This window comes from Scardinius erythrophthalmus, assembly GCF_964197995.2.
Source record: "Scardinius erythrophthalmus genome assembly, chromosome: 15".
NCBI lineage: Eukaryota > Metazoa > Chordata > Actinopteri > Cypriniformes > Leuciscidae > Scardinius > Scardinius erythrophthalmus.
The window spans coordinates 35,276,722-35,291,911 of record NC_138235.1 but is presented as its reverse complement, the minus strand read 5'-3'; the positions used below and the strand labels follow the sequence as shown (position 1 = coordinate 35,291,911).

The window sequence follows — 15,190 nt, the reverse complement described above, 5'->3', positions numbered from 1 at the left end:
TGACTTTGGATGACTTTAATATATTTTCATAAATATTTTCATACAGTTTTTTAAACTGAAGTACTAAACTACAACTGCAATAACACTTAATTAAAGCTGGATAACTTACTGTAAATATCTAAATAATATCAAAGAAAAAACACAACAAAGAACTTAAAAAAACGTGATTATTAAATATTACAAATATGAATACATACTATGTATGTAAATACATACTAAAGTAACACTGGTAGAGTGTTGTATACTAGTAAAATAGGACTAAACCTTTTTTAATTCTACTAACATTCCATTTAATTCAATAACCCAGATCATACCAGTAACTACGTTATTATCATTATTAATAATAAAATATAAATATTAGATGAAAAACTTATCAAACAAACAAACAAACAAACAAATAAAAAAGGACAAAAGTGCACAACAAAACTTTTAAAATTCATTTAAAAACAGAAAATATAAAAATACGAGCTAATTAAAAACAGTAAATACTATAGAAGTATGTTAATAATACTAAACTAACACTGGTATTGTTGTCTGCTTGTAAATAAAGATGTAATTATATTTTAATTCATTTTAATTCAATAATTCATATGGTACTTGTGACCAAATATTGTTATTATTATTATTATTATTAATATGGTAACACTATACTATATTAATACAATACAATTACCATTAATGTTAACATTGTGTTAATACAGTATAAATATTAGATAAACATAAAAAAATTAAATGAAATTTAACTAAATTAATTTTAAGTTGAAGTAACAGTTATAACAGTAATAACAGTTAATTTAACCTATATAAAAATATTTTAAAACACAAATCACTAAAACAAAAATTTACATAAAAAATGCAAAATATAAAAATTAAAGTAATAAATTCTATAATAGTATAGACTTATAAATAAGACTAAAATAAAAAGTATTACACTGGTATAGAACTTGTAAATAAGACAAAACCAATGTAATTCAGTAAGTGATGTGGTATTATAACCAGTTGTTCTTATTAATATAGTCCATTTTAAATGTTGATGTGTATTTGGAGTGTCATGAATGTTTTGGCTGTGTAGTGCGGTCTCTGGAGTGGACCCTGCACTATGAGGACTATAAGGAGAAGCTGCTGGGTCAGTCGGCTCTGATGCTCACTCTCTCGGGACGGGTCACTGAGACCAGACAAACTCTGGCCAAACAGTTCAGCTTCAGACTGCGCACACCAGACCTCACCATCGCTGTGAGTGTAAGTGACTCCACCCGCTGATAACATTACCCAGCTGGCTATGTTGCATTAATCCAGCTTGTGTGTGTGATATTCTCTCTCAGCCTGTATGTGATGCTGTAGTGGGCAGAGAGCTGAAAGTCGAGATCAAATTCCAGAACCCACTGCCCCGTGTGCTGAAGAACGTCATATTCCGGATCGAGTGACTGGGAATGCAGCATGTCAAAACCATTCACTACGGGTAAGACGTTCATTTGCAATGACTGAACCAAACTGTTTTCTGATGAAGTGGTTTTTAACAATGAATGTTCGCAATGATTTTGCCAGTTAAAATAAGGGGTGGTTGATTATGATTTCACTTTTTTAACTTTAGTTAGTGTGTAATGTTGCTGTTTGAGCATAAACAACATCTGCAAAGTTACAAAGCTCAAAGTTCAAAGCAAAGGGAGATATTTGCTTTTAAAGAAATAAACTACAACAAACGGCTGGTAGGGACTACACGACATTCCTCCCGGGTTAGTGACATCACTAACCATAAAATTTACATAAACCCCGCCCCCTGAGCACGATTTATAGATTATTAAGACAGAATATGCTAATCAATGACTAGAAGATAACTACACATAAGCTACATAAATTCATCAACTAACCGTACAGAAATGTCCTGTTGCATTCTACATGTTGTCACTTCTTCTTGAGTCTCTCCATCTTTGTCTGACTCTGGTTTGAACATAAAAGGCTGAAAGTTTTTGACATTTTTATTGCATGTGTGTGTGAGATAAAAGAACACAAGCTCTTGAAGCTCCGCCCCCTGTGCTGGGAGCAGCAGCTCATTTGCATTTAAAGGGACAGACACAAAAACGGTGTGTTTTTTCTCACCCTCAAAAAGTGACAATTTTAACATGCCATATAAAAATATCTGTGGGGTATTTTGAGCTAAAACTTCACATACACACTCTGGGGACATCAAAGACTTATTTTACATCTTGTGAAAAGGGCATTATACCACCCCTTTAAAAAAATAAAGGTTAGGTTACACATTGTACTTACTTGTAATATTAATGAACTACATGTACTTACTATAGAGTTGCGGTTAGGTTTAGGGTTAGTTACTTGTAATTATGCATAATGTACTATTATTACAATAGAAAGCACACACTACGTCGCCTTCATTTATTTTACTAAATTTAAGAAAAATCAGTTTTCTTAAGAAGATTAGTTTTACAATCCTAACAGGTTTACTGGTTTCTCTGATTTAAACTTCAATAGCAAAAAAATGGTTTCCGAAGTTTTATTCATTTTTGTGAATTAGTTCACCAAGGTCAATTATTGATATTTAAATGATTATTTTTTTTTTTTTATTTTTTTTTTTTTACTAACTACCAATATCCATTAGTGGCCAAAAGTGATGTCAGTAGAGGATATTTGATTTTAATGACCGTAAAAGTTAATTAAACCCTCAAAATATGAGGAAAATATTTTATATTTTTTAAATATGAGGGAAGAACAAAACACTAAAGTTGGTTAAGGTATTTATCCAGCAACTATGCAATATGCATGTAAAATTATGTAACAAATTTTTCATACTATTTTATGAAAAGTGAAGATGACCATCACTTGGCCACTATCAAATAACTATCTTTCATCGTTTCTCTCAGTGATATCTTAGGCCAAGCCACAATGTGTCTGACAGAGACATTAGTTCCCAAACGCTCCGGCTCACAGAAGCTCCTGGCAACACTTGACTGTCCTCAGCTCACTCAGGTGCATGGAGTCGCAGACATCTTGGTCAAAGACCGCTGAGAAACCTTGACTTCATCTATTGAGCACAAACATCTACATTCTCAAGACGTTGATAACTACACTGAGGCTTCAGCCTTGTCTTAACCTACACAATTCAAACATGGTGCTTTTCAAGGTGCATATTATCATGGATTTTTAGAGGGAGAGTGAATGTTTCACTGTCACATTTAAGTATGTCCTTGTATAAGATGTTATACTTATTCGTTCCACTTGAACAAAAGGTTTGGGTTTGAAGGTTCGGCTGGTTAGCAGATCCCAGTTAGCCTCTGCTGTACCAAACAATAAACGCAAAAACAAAATAACTCCTGTTGTTGTTTTTTTGGTCACACAAATCATACTATCAATAGTCATACTCATTCCTTCAATACATTTACACTTAAAGTGGTAACACTTTACCTCTATGTATAATGCATTATAAAGGTGTTCATAATTAATGCTATAATGCATTATATCCTTTCATAAATAATTGTTAAAATGCATTATAATATATGCAGATTCCTTGTTACATCTGAAATTGGTGGTTTGTCATGTTTTAATGCATTACTTTCTAAAGGTGTGTAAAATGAATACATAAGTATTATAACTGTGTTTACAATTATTCGAGAGACCATGCATTGCATTTCAAGGCATAATTAATGCATTAAAATACTTGTATAATTCATTATATATAAAGACTTTGTGTTCCTGCAAGGTTACACATTAAAATTCTTTCTCCATCACTGGTGCGCCTCGAGCCGAGGGTGTAACCTGTAACACCAGTCTTTACTAATTGACCAAAACCACATGAATTAACTCATTAGTGGGTTACAAGGCTCACACACAACTAAACCATGCAGTAAAAAGTTTCAAAACTGAAAACGACAAACACACCTGTCAAAGTGGGGCATGTAAGAGCAGCTTCTTAACACTTCATTAACAAAGAACTGTTTAAATGTGTCATGATTTACCAGGCTTCAATTAATTCAGCATATTCACCTGTCTTGATAAATGAACATTTACACACACACAGACGTGTTTAGGTGTTTAAAGCAGTCACATTTATTGGCCTCTTCTATGCACATTTACTAAACAGCCAGACAAGCTGGCAAACGGTTTTCGAGACATTTTACAATGGGACTTTCCACAAAGTTTACTAAAAAATAAATACAAGACTCAAAAGTGTTGCACAGATCAAAAATATACAAAGGCTTATAATTAATGTAAACTTTGAAAACATTTTACATAAGAAACACCCTGGAAACAATTTTAAAAGGTATTATATTTACAAATGTGTACAAAAAAAAAAAAACATTAGTTGCTTGAAGACTTCAGTCGAGTACCAGGAGACACGTCACATAACTGTGTGTTCAGTACAGTGTTTGTCCAACTCTGAAATCCTTTGGTACACAAATCTTTGCATGTTACCATTCACCAAGCATGCTTTAACAATATTAGATTTTTTTTTTTTTTCTCAACTCATAATTGATTGTGTTAACTATTCCTGTTTAAATAGCCTTAGGTACAGCAATAGACAATGTGAAAACCTTCACAAACATACTACATCAGTGCAAATTTTAAGGTTAGACTTTACATTGTTGGAATGGTAGCTTACAAAATCGTTTACCTCTGTCTTAGAGATGGATAGTGATGGAAGTCTTAAGATTGCTTAGATTTGTAGTTGTGTTTTTCCCTTTGTATAACATCTTTACCTAAAGCTAGATAGTTGTGGGTAGCTGTTAGTGATCAAATAGCTGAAGACAGCTCAAATACTTGGTTCTGTAAATGATCCAAAGACACCAATAGCAAGGTAAGTCGCAAAAACACCAGGCGGTCAATGGTACAAAGGAGAGAAATGCCAAATACACCACTGGACATCATTAGGTTTCAAAGGTTCATTAACACGGTAGCTTATGTCATTAGTATTTTTTATATTATTTATAAGTGGTTTTATTTTCTGTATTAGATTAATCTCTTTTAAAACCAGTGTTTTCCCAATAAAGCTTAACCTCTGAAAGAAAAAGTCCATAAATAAATCTGCAGGCATGAATTGATAAAAGCCCAATATTTCATAGACACTAGTTAACTCTTACACTTTCGTACCAAAATGAAAAGCATGAGGTGAGTCTTGGAAACTGATTTAAAAAACGATAACCAAAACAGTAGTGCAAATCCACGTTCAATCTTTTTTACAACCTCTCTTCTTTGATTCGCACCATTTTTAGCACATCCTCATACACACAGATTTACTGATCCAGCAAAGAAATATTGTCTATGTATGACTTTAAGACGCAAACCCCTCTTACTGCAGACTTGCTCTGTCTCAGTCTGACGTGACTCTACATCTCTGTAATCTTTCTTTGGATATTTTTTTTATTGTCTGTGCTACTTGTTTTCCATCAGTGTCTAGGACGATACCCAACTTAAAGTCCTTCTAGTAACTTTCCTCATTGCCCTCTCAACATCGCAAATTCAAACCCAAAGCAACACAAACTGCAAAAGCCTCCTGACCAAAAGCACTTTCACTACACACTTCTACAAACTTCTACTTGTCCTTCTACACGTTATTCTGCCAGTCCATTTTACTACATAGAAATGTTTTTCAAAAAGATTGTCAACAGTGTTTCGATCTGATATATTAGGACAAAAACAGATCATATTTGACATAATGATGATGCAAATTCATTGATGCTCTCAAAAAAATGATGTACCAATATCGGCTCCGCTCTGAAGTTTTATTGCATGCAGTTAAGTCGATCTATTAAAGTGAAATATATAAAAGCTACAACCACTGCGGTAGAGGCATAATTTCAAGTTGGCTGTAAAAAGCTTGCACAGTATTTGTCCTGCTTTGTGAGTCAGTGATCAATAACCAAAAACGTCACTTTACAATTGGTACGGTATTCACAGAATACATCTAGTGCCCGTGTTGTAGCTGTTGTTGTTTTTCTTAGATCAATTCATTGATATAGAAACAATGGGTTGATTTATTTATTTATTTTTTAAGAAATTTGCTTAAAAAATATAAATATTGAATGGAAGGGAAGAATCATGTGGTCATTCAATTGCTTTAAAATTAGTTGTAGTCGCATTAAAAGTCTTTCAGTATCTTAAAAATGCCAAAAGGGACAATTTTCCAGATGTAAATCTCATTAAAATACATTTTAAAAAATCCTATTCTATATGTAGATATTTATTTTTATGTCACTTTTTCTTTTGTGGCATTTCATACGATTTCTCAAAAATGTCTGATATTTTCTCAGTACCAAAAGAAGTGCAAAATAGTGGTTGGCCATCAGGATAATCCAACTCAGCTACATCTCTTGCCCAATAAGATCCAGTTGCTGGCTAACTCAGAAGTACTTAGCCCATTTATGCTACAGCTATCTATACAAAAGGCCACTCTTTGATTGTCCCAAGCTGTTTGCCATAAACAGTATGTGTTTAAGGTACAAGAAAGATTTTCCCTTCTTTTAACATCTTCTGGACCCATTTTCACAGTTACCCCTGTACAGTTCTGTTTCTAGACAATGCTAAATGTCTGTGACAGAAAGCATCCGTGAATAATCACAAAGTGATGGATTTTTAGCATGTAGTTTTCTCCACTCTCATTCTCAAATGAATGGTACACAAACAAAGCATTTACATAAAATAAATATGCTCATGGAAGTTATTGGAACACCACCACTGAAACCATCATCAGAATGATTTGTTCTTTTTTGATACAAAAGGGTACAGACACTATGTAGTTTGTCTATGGTTTACGGTCTTCTTAAGAACAGATACTTCAAAAATATATAGTATGCCAAGAGCCCAGCATTATTGACTTAATATCAAAGATTGTGTCTAGACTTAGTTGATGCTCAAATTCTAAGATGCATTTTTCAGGAGGAACGGTCATCATGTGGGCTTCCATCTGAGTTTTCTGTTTCCCCTTCTGATATGGCCTGCATGGGAGCAGTGTACAGCCGACTGCGTGTACTGTAGCGGCTACTATTTGCAGCTGGTGGCATCCTTGACCGGCCTTGTCTAGATGAGGCAGATGTGGGAAAAGCTTTTGTGGAGAAGCCCTCAGCATATGATTTTGGAAAGGGGCTGTGGATTTGCTCATGATTTCCCTCTGGAAACTGCTGTTGTAAAGGAGAAAGTGGCTCCTCAAGTGGTCTAGAACCCTCCATCAGGAGCTCACCGGGGCTTTTGGGCGCAATTGGGCTCTTTAGGATCTCCGTAGCTGACATGCGATAACTGGAGTCGGACCGACTTCCCTTTTTCAACAGCAGCAATTTGAACTCTTCATTTGAGGTACTGGACTTTTTGGCACTCCTATAAATTGGACCTGGGGTTCGCTGAGTTTGAATAGATGGACTTGCAGGCACGTTCGGGGTGCTTGGTGAAGTTGCAGGATTAATTGCAGAGCCATTCCCAGCGACAATGGCTAAACGGCTCCTCACTGATTCTCCAGAATCTTTCCTGCCCAGCATTTTTCGTTTTGACCTGAGATGGAAAAACACAAATAAGAGATAATAAGAATTTGGGGATTTTTTACTCTCCCCGCCATTGACAGAATTTTCCGGCTTTTCGTGTTTTCACTGTTGTAAGGTAGGGGGCGCTATTAGGCATCTTCTGAAAGAGTGATGAATCTCCAGATCAAAACACAAGTGAAGATGAAGCAGAAACAAGCGATAGCATATGTAAGCAGATGCATAAAATAATGCAATCGTCTACAATAAACAGCATATAAATCAAATCTGCCTACTGTTACCGCATGAAATGTCGACCCAGGACAAGCTATAGGACTGTGAAAGCATTAGGGGAGTTGATGGACTTGATCTACTCCATATATGTTTTAATCATTGTTCTGAATCCGATCAAGATGTAGTCTTTAAAAAAAAAATAAAAAATCTCAGCTTTTTGCTCAAAATGTTGCTTTTTTTTTATCAAACTTTCCCAAATTCAAGTATTGATAAAAAAGAATACATGGAGCTAGAATAAAACAGGTTTTTGTTTAAAAGCAGAGGGTCTGTTTCTTTTGATAAATTGTAAGTTATTTATACAACAAAACATACTGGGGGCCATGAAACTTTTGTGAAAATTATCAAAAGTGCTGGTGCTGGCAAGCAACGTTTTTCAAAAACGCTGGCGGGGAAGGAGTTAATATTTTTTTCTGATCATCAAAAATATACCAAAAGTTGAAACACACCTGTGAATCATGGCAAAGAGATCCTCTGTTGTGCGACTTTTACTTGGTGAAAGAAAAACGCTATCATCCTCAGATTTGGATTCGTCTGTCAGAGGGGACACTGTTGGATCGCTTGGTGTGGACTCTGAAATAGAAACTCTGAAACTCATTCCAATTCAAAATGTCTGAAATATTAAAGAACATGGCAGCTAGTTTACATAGTAATAAAAAGATTACACAAACATACCTCTGCTAAAATAGTCTTCTGTGTCTGGTGTTGACCCTTCCTCTACATGTTCCTGTGAGGCACTTCTGGTTGGAACACCTGATGTTACAGATTCTTCTCCAGCACCGCTAATTGGAAAAGCTTGCAATGTCTCTGATCTTTGCTTGACAATTTCACGCACTTGGTCAAGAATATCTGACCTCTTTGCTAGACCATTCTGACCAGGGCTTCCCTCGTTTGGCTCAGATCTCAATGGCTGGCTTTGCTCTACTTCCAGACTACTCTGGGGAAAGAAACTATTTGAGGTGCTCACCTTTTCTGCAACTTCTTGAGAATTCCCCAATGTCAGTTCATCCATGTTCTCCTCATCAGACTGGGCCTTAAAAGCAGTCATGCTCCAAAGAGGGGATGGGGCTAATCGGTCATATCTATTTCTTGCACCAAAATGGTTTGCTATATTCTTACCAGCTAGTCCATCTACTGGGGTAAACAGTGATTCACAATTGTCCTGAGAGGAAGGTTCTGTGAGAAGGGGTCTATAGGGTGGAGGTTTCCTAGTTTCATGGGGTTTATTGTGAGTAGGTGGGGTGATGATAGTCACAGTGGGACACTTAGGCCTAGTGGCAGTATCAGTGCTAAGTCGATCGTAGCTCCCTTCTCCAGATTTGCCAACTGAACGTAGCTGAACTGAACGAAGAACTGTAGGAGTGATGGCCAAAGGACTAGTGATTGCCAGCTCATCACTTGAAAGACTCTCACGCTTGGATTCTGCTGAAGCTGCTGCTTTGTGTTTGCTCTGGTGCAGGATGTGCATCTGTTTTTTGTGAATTGAAGGCTTGCTGACATTGGGAAGGGCACTTAGGTTAAGGTGGGTGGGAGGAATGATAGGCAATTCAAGGTCCCTTTTGGATGAGTACTGCTGCAAAGAAGCAAGTGAGGACTTCCTTTCTGGGACTTTGGGTTTCCTCTTGCCACCAGGAGGGGACAATGGGTGAGCGTTCGGGAAGAAAGCCGATGGAAGAGAAGATGTTGGTGTCTCCGACTGGCTTGAGTAGCCACTGGAAGGTGATGCTAGACCCACCAGCTTTTCTGGTGAAGGCAATCTAAACTCGCTTTCCACCGATGGTAGTGAAGGAGTGGTGGCCCTCGATCCTGACTGGGAAGTCTGGGATTCTGAGCTCTCCTGTGATTTAATGCATTCAATGACAGTGGTACCCGTAGCTGTGCTGGAATTTGACAATGATCTGTAAGGATCATTAGATTTCAAGTCATTAAGAAGCCAGAGATCTGCATAGTCTGACTGGACAGCTCCCTCATCCTTGAAGGAATGTGTTTCTGTAGAGCCAAACAAAGCAACTTCTGGAATCTCTGTAGAACTCTCAACACCCCAAGCCCCCAGTGGCTCCTCACTCTCCAGCTGACTCGAGGAGCCTCCGTTTAATCCCACATGCTGAGTTCTCTCCCTGGAAGACGTTGATTTGTTCTGACCACCAGCAATCTTTGGTTCGTTCTTGTCAGTAGGAGGTCCAACATGGCTGCTTATTGTCCTCAAGGATGAGCTACGTTTTGGCGGGGATGGCTTCACCTTTGGTTTCCTTAGAGAGAGACTATTTCTCCCAAGTGTGTTTGTTTGATGTCCGTATTCTGCCTGCTGCTGGTCTACAGATGCATAGTTATAAGTGAAGCTTTTGCTAGCTTTAAGACCACAGTCAAAGTGCATGGAGGTATAGTAGCCCTCTGCATCTACAGAATAGTGTGAGGCGGTGTCTGCCTTTTCAGAAGGTGGCCTTTCTGTTAAACTTTCAAAAGTGGCAATGCTAGCAAAACTGGGACATTCTAGGATGTTCTCTGCCCTAGAGTGCTCAGGACTGAAGTCAGGCGGACAAGGCATGTTGTGCCTGTAGAGGGGATAGCTCCACTCGCCCTCACTGGCAGTGCTGACTCCAGCATCATCAAGCATGTCAGTTGCAGTGGAAGTGAATGAACCTGTCCTATGGCTACGGAAGCCTTGCGATCGGTCTCCAGGATAAGGATCAATAATGAAGCCTGTGGAATCATCATTAGTATTATTAGCTGCATTCAACGATAACTCTGAATCACAGTGGGATGATCCGGTGAGTGGGGGTGAGGCTGCAGGTGGAATGGTCTCTGATGTCTGGGAGGGACATGTAGAACTACTACCACTCCAGTTGCCACTCGAGGACTGGTGATCTTCCTTGTGGTCCATTTGGCTAGTCAGCACACCAGCGTTGGAAACGGAGTGAATGGGGCTACTGAACGTATCAGAACTTGAAGAAATCTCACAGCTACCCATGTCAGCTTTACGAGGCAGACGGGATCGACCCCTCTCCATCCAGTCATCCTCTGTAGTTCCAGCATGCTGCTTGAATTTCAAACTGTTATGCTGGCCCTCTGGGATTGCCTGGTCATCAGTGCTTTCTTCATCATCTTTTAGAATATGTTCCCCTGGGACTGGTAGGAAGTCCTCTGCCTCAAACGGGGACAGTTCTTCCTCATCCTCATCATCATCCTCATCACTGTCATCATGACCTTCATCCACCAGTCGCCCTCCCTCACGCGGGAGGCTTCGGGAACGCAGACGGGAGCCTACTGAGGCGGTGAACATTGTGTCAGAGTTGTCAGGCAGAGAAGATATGTTTCCCGTGGAATGGGACAGTGACACAGTCACGCCCTGCCCCCTTTGTGCTCTGATCCGTCTACGTGAGGGTGCAGCCCCAACAATCAGCAATTCTTCTGTCTGGCAACCAGAGTCCTTAGTGTTGAGGCGAGAGAGCGTGAGATCCTCTTGGCAAAGTTCAGGGTTGGTGTGGACTATCACAGTACGTTCTCTGGCCACTGGAGACTCGTCAGAATCTAAAAAGTGATGAAAGATGTTTTTAGTAATACATTTTATTTTTGTGACATTTACTATTATCACATTTAAATACAATTAATAAACAAGTAATGAAAACAAAAAGAGTGATAGGAGAATGCTTCACACACCCAAATCCTGCTGCACTCGTCTGGGAATGCCAGTGATCGTTTTCCGTCTCCTTAGCTTCCTCCGCCGTTGAAGAACTGACTGCGAATGGACTAGTGAGCAGCGCACACTGGCCTCTCTGTCGAACCCAACCCCTGCAAAGAGCAACAGACATGTGAGAGGGTGTTGGGAACAAGCCACTTTTTTTTTTTTTTGCTTCTCCATACCATGTTTCTCACACTCATTTTTTTATTTTTTATTTTAGCCAAAATAATTATTAAATTAACACATTTATAAATGAATAGAATTATTTCTTTAACAATAAATTCTTGAATATATTTAACATATTATATATATATATATATATATATATATATATATATATATATATAAAATGTAATACTTTTTATGTTTATAATATTTTACAGTATATAACAGTACTTTAACATCACATAAACAAATCTACATTTCTGCATGTTATGCAAGTTTAAAATCTCAGAAGAAAAAAATGCGTGTATTATAAAATCATAAATGTAACAAAAAAGATGGTTTCAGTCATGTTAAAATATTTTAACTGACACAAAAATACATCAGACAACAATACGCAATGCCATGCAAGGTGAAAGGAGCGACATATTCAGGACGTCAGAACAGAAAACAACCAGGGTTGAAAATGGGAGTATATCTGTCCTACCCGACCCCAGCCTTACTCTCTAGACTGCAGCATGCTGCGGTTCTCTTTATTTGAAGCTTTATTTGTTTGGATGTTTGTCCAGTGTCATGCATCATGACTCTCATGTGATTGCAGGCTTGGCCCTTTGAGCACCAATTACACCACTGCGCCTGTGATGTGCAATTTCCAGTCGACACTGTCTTTGATTCAATCCATGCTGACACGCACTGCAAAAGTCCTGTTCCAGTCAAGCCTGGAGTAGATATATTCGGCCTCTTTGTAATTCTAATGCAACTGATTAGCATGCACAAAACGCTTTCTTGACTCTTTGCATTACCTGGCACAAAGAAAGTAACCAAGACAACTAAGAACTTTTTTGTTTCAAATTTTATGACTTGCAGATTTTAGCCTACTTTCCAGTGTGTCTAATTTTTAATGGATTTGGGTGATTCTTCAGTTTGGGCACTTTTGACAAGTTGAAAATGAAACTTCTTCAAACCATGTTTCATCTATATTAAAACATTTATCACATGCCATGGAATAAAGAAGATCTGATCATGGCCTTGTATAACCTTCAAATAGCAAATGGTCTAAAAGTCTAAAATGGCAAAAGTTTTAAGCAATAATTTTTTTACACTTTTAAAAAAGAATGAGGTTTTAAAAGTTCCCCTAACTGAAAAAAATCACCCGTTTACTTTATCCATCTATGTTTCAGAACTACTAACCTTTTATTTATTAAATTAATGGCCACTTAACGCCAACTTATGGTAGCATGAGCTAGTAATGTGAATAATCAATTTCCGTAACTGCTTTTTGCATTAAATTACGAAGAAACAACAGCCAAAATTAGAGTGTTTATAAAGCTAAGATGCCAACCCCTTCTCTCTCTCTCTCTCTCTCTCTCTCTCTCTCTCTCTCTCTCTTCACATGTTGTTCTAAATGGTGATGGTTAGGGAATGAAGTGGCACTGAGACTGAAGAGGGAAACTTAATGGACATGTAAAAGATCTCTCACTTAGCAAAGCTGATATCGCTGAGGGGGAAGTAGCGTTGGCGCCCTCCTCTGAAAACAATACACGCAAAATTCAGCGTTCTCACAAGGTGATCCTTCTGTTCATTGATGCCAGAGGAGAACTTTGGTCAAGATGTTCATATGCATTTAGTTATGAGATGCAACATATACTGTTCCTAAGTTATGCTAGCACTAGCAAAACTATCACAGCTAAAATATAGGCAGGTAAAAGGCAATATCTTGTCATTTCTGATCTGATACAGGGATTAAGAAAGGACCAAGAGAACCCAAACTACAAGTGTGAACACACCCTTAAACACCCTTAAAGCTCCTGGCATTATTTGTTATTATAATTTCTCTTTACATACTAAATTTGCACACTTTTACAACATCACTAGATCCTAACGGACCAAAGTTCTCCTTCAGTAGTGACAACTTCACCAGACTTGAGCCATATATAGTTGAGCAATAATAGAATGAAAGTAGCTTTTCTTTAATTTAAACTTTCCTTTATAACTGCTATGAACAACCATTTAAGTGTCAGACTCAGTTCTGACTCAGCATGCATTATCACCAGCAAACACTAGAGGCATTTACCTGTTACGTTAATGGGAACGATGCATGAGGTGATGACTCCAGACTCCGTCTTCATCTTCTCTTCTGGAGTGGGTAATGGTAAGATTCCAGCCCAGTTTGTCTGTTTGTCCAGCGTTGAGGGCACGTTTGGGATCGGGCACTTTGGCCAGTGGCCCAGACCCACTGCCTCTGAATCCGAATCGACTGGAAGAGCAACCTAGAAGAACATTACGGCAAAGATTATCAGAATGAGGTTTCTGCAGTTGAATGAGTCTATCAAATGAATGATGTTTCCAGTGTTGCGGTGAACTTCAAGACCCCATGAATTCACTTGATTAGAGCAGTTAAAGGGTTAGTTCACCCAAAAATTCTGTCATTAATTACTCACCCTCATGTCATTTCAAACCCGTAAGACTTTCAGTCATCTTTAGAACACAAATGAAGATCTTTCGATTAAATCTGAGAGCTTTCTGTCCCCTCCATTGACAGCCTACGCAACTGCCACTTTCAAGCCCCAGAAAGGGAGTAAATACATTTTTAAAATAATCCATGTGACTCCAGTGGTTTAACCTAAATTTTATGAAGCAACGCGAGTCCTTTGCGTAAAAAAACACTTTATTCACAAAACATTATTCTCCCATGCGTGTTGTGTTGATGCGAGAGTGGACGTTGTTGCATGAACGCACATTGGAGATTAATATTTTGGTAAATTGTGTTTTTTTGCACAAACAAAGACACGTCACATGGATTACTTTAATGACGTATTTACTACCTTTCTGGGGCTTGAAAGCGGTAGTTGCTTAGGCTGTCAATGGAGGGACAGAAAGCTCTCAGATTTCATCAAAAGATCTTCATTTGTGTTCCGAAGATGACATGAGGGTGAGTAATTAATGACAGAATTTTCATTTTTGTGTGAACTAACCCTTTAATGTTCCTATGGCGTATTTCCCAATAAAACAATAAGTTGGACATGTTTTCTTTTAAATGGCCAATGGTCTTTATTTATGTCAGTCATAATCTTTTAGCGACTTTTTACTAGTCAGTGGCTATAGCAATATTTAAAAGTTGGATACTTTTGGTCCATATTTCCTGGAAAAGAAGACTAATTTTGTATATTGTGTATATCTGCTAAAAGTTAACTTTTAACTTGCTGTAGACTGCTTCAATGCTAACCGACATAAACTAAAAGCAACAAAAATCCTATGTTGATTTCATGAAGTCTGTGAAACAGGAATAACACTTTAAATTGTTGAACATTTAGAGTTTTTGTTACAAAAGCTACATGCACATGCATAAAGAAGCGTTGACACATGCAAATGACAATGAAGATGCATTTGTGTGAAACAGTTTCAGGAAAAAGTTAAACAACCCAAGACACATATCTACATGAAGCATGCAACACAACACTTCAGTGTTCAGTTCCCACTTTTCAGCTGTCATCCACTGCACCAGCTGAAGTACACTTGCCAAATCCTGTCAGATAGTTAACTTTCCAGCTAATCTAATGAGTTAAAGCTACTGTACAAACTTACCTTGTGAAGTTTACAG

General features: G+C 37.8%; 2 protein-coding genes across 2 annotated transcripts in view; one reads left to right on the top strand and one right to left on the bottom strand.

Moving 5' to 3' along the window:
* The window catches only part of tgm1l5 (transglutaminase 1 like 5), a gene marked incomplete at its 5' end in the record, with an annotated part of 44,839 nt that extends 41,802 nt beyond the window's left edge, over window positions 1-3,037 (top strand). The window contains 4 exon segments of the mRNA XM_081386545.1: window positions 1,073-1,233; window positions 1,323-1,421; window positions 1,425-1,459; window positions 2,877-3,037. Of these exon segments, the coding sequence (XP_081242671.1) occupies window positions 1,073-1,233; window positions 1,323-1,421; window positions 1,425-1,459; window positions 2,877-3,021 (440 nt within the window). The 3' untranslated portion in view covers window positions 3,022-3,037.
* A 1,007-nt stretch (window positions 3,038-4,044) lies between these two features.
* Window positions 4,045-15,190, bottom strand: part of nhsa (Nance-Horan syndrome a (congenital cataracts and dental anomalies)) — a gene marked incomplete at its 5' end in the record, with an annotated part of 27,705 nt that continues 16,559 nt past the window's right edge. Inside the window, 5 exons of the mRNA XM_081386544.1 lie at window positions 4,045-7,491; window positions 8,198-8,321; window positions 8,424-11,276; window positions 11,406-11,537; window positions 13,664-13,859. Coding sequence (XP_081242670.1) covers window positions 6,882-7,491; window positions 8,198-8,321; window positions 8,424-11,276; window positions 11,406-11,537; window positions 13,664-13,859 — 3,915 coding nt within the window. The 3' untranslated portion in view covers window positions 4,045-6,881. The remainder of the gene's footprint in view (window positions 7,492-8,197; window positions 8,322-8,423; window positions 11,277-11,405; window positions 11,538-13,663; window positions 13,860-15,190) is intronic.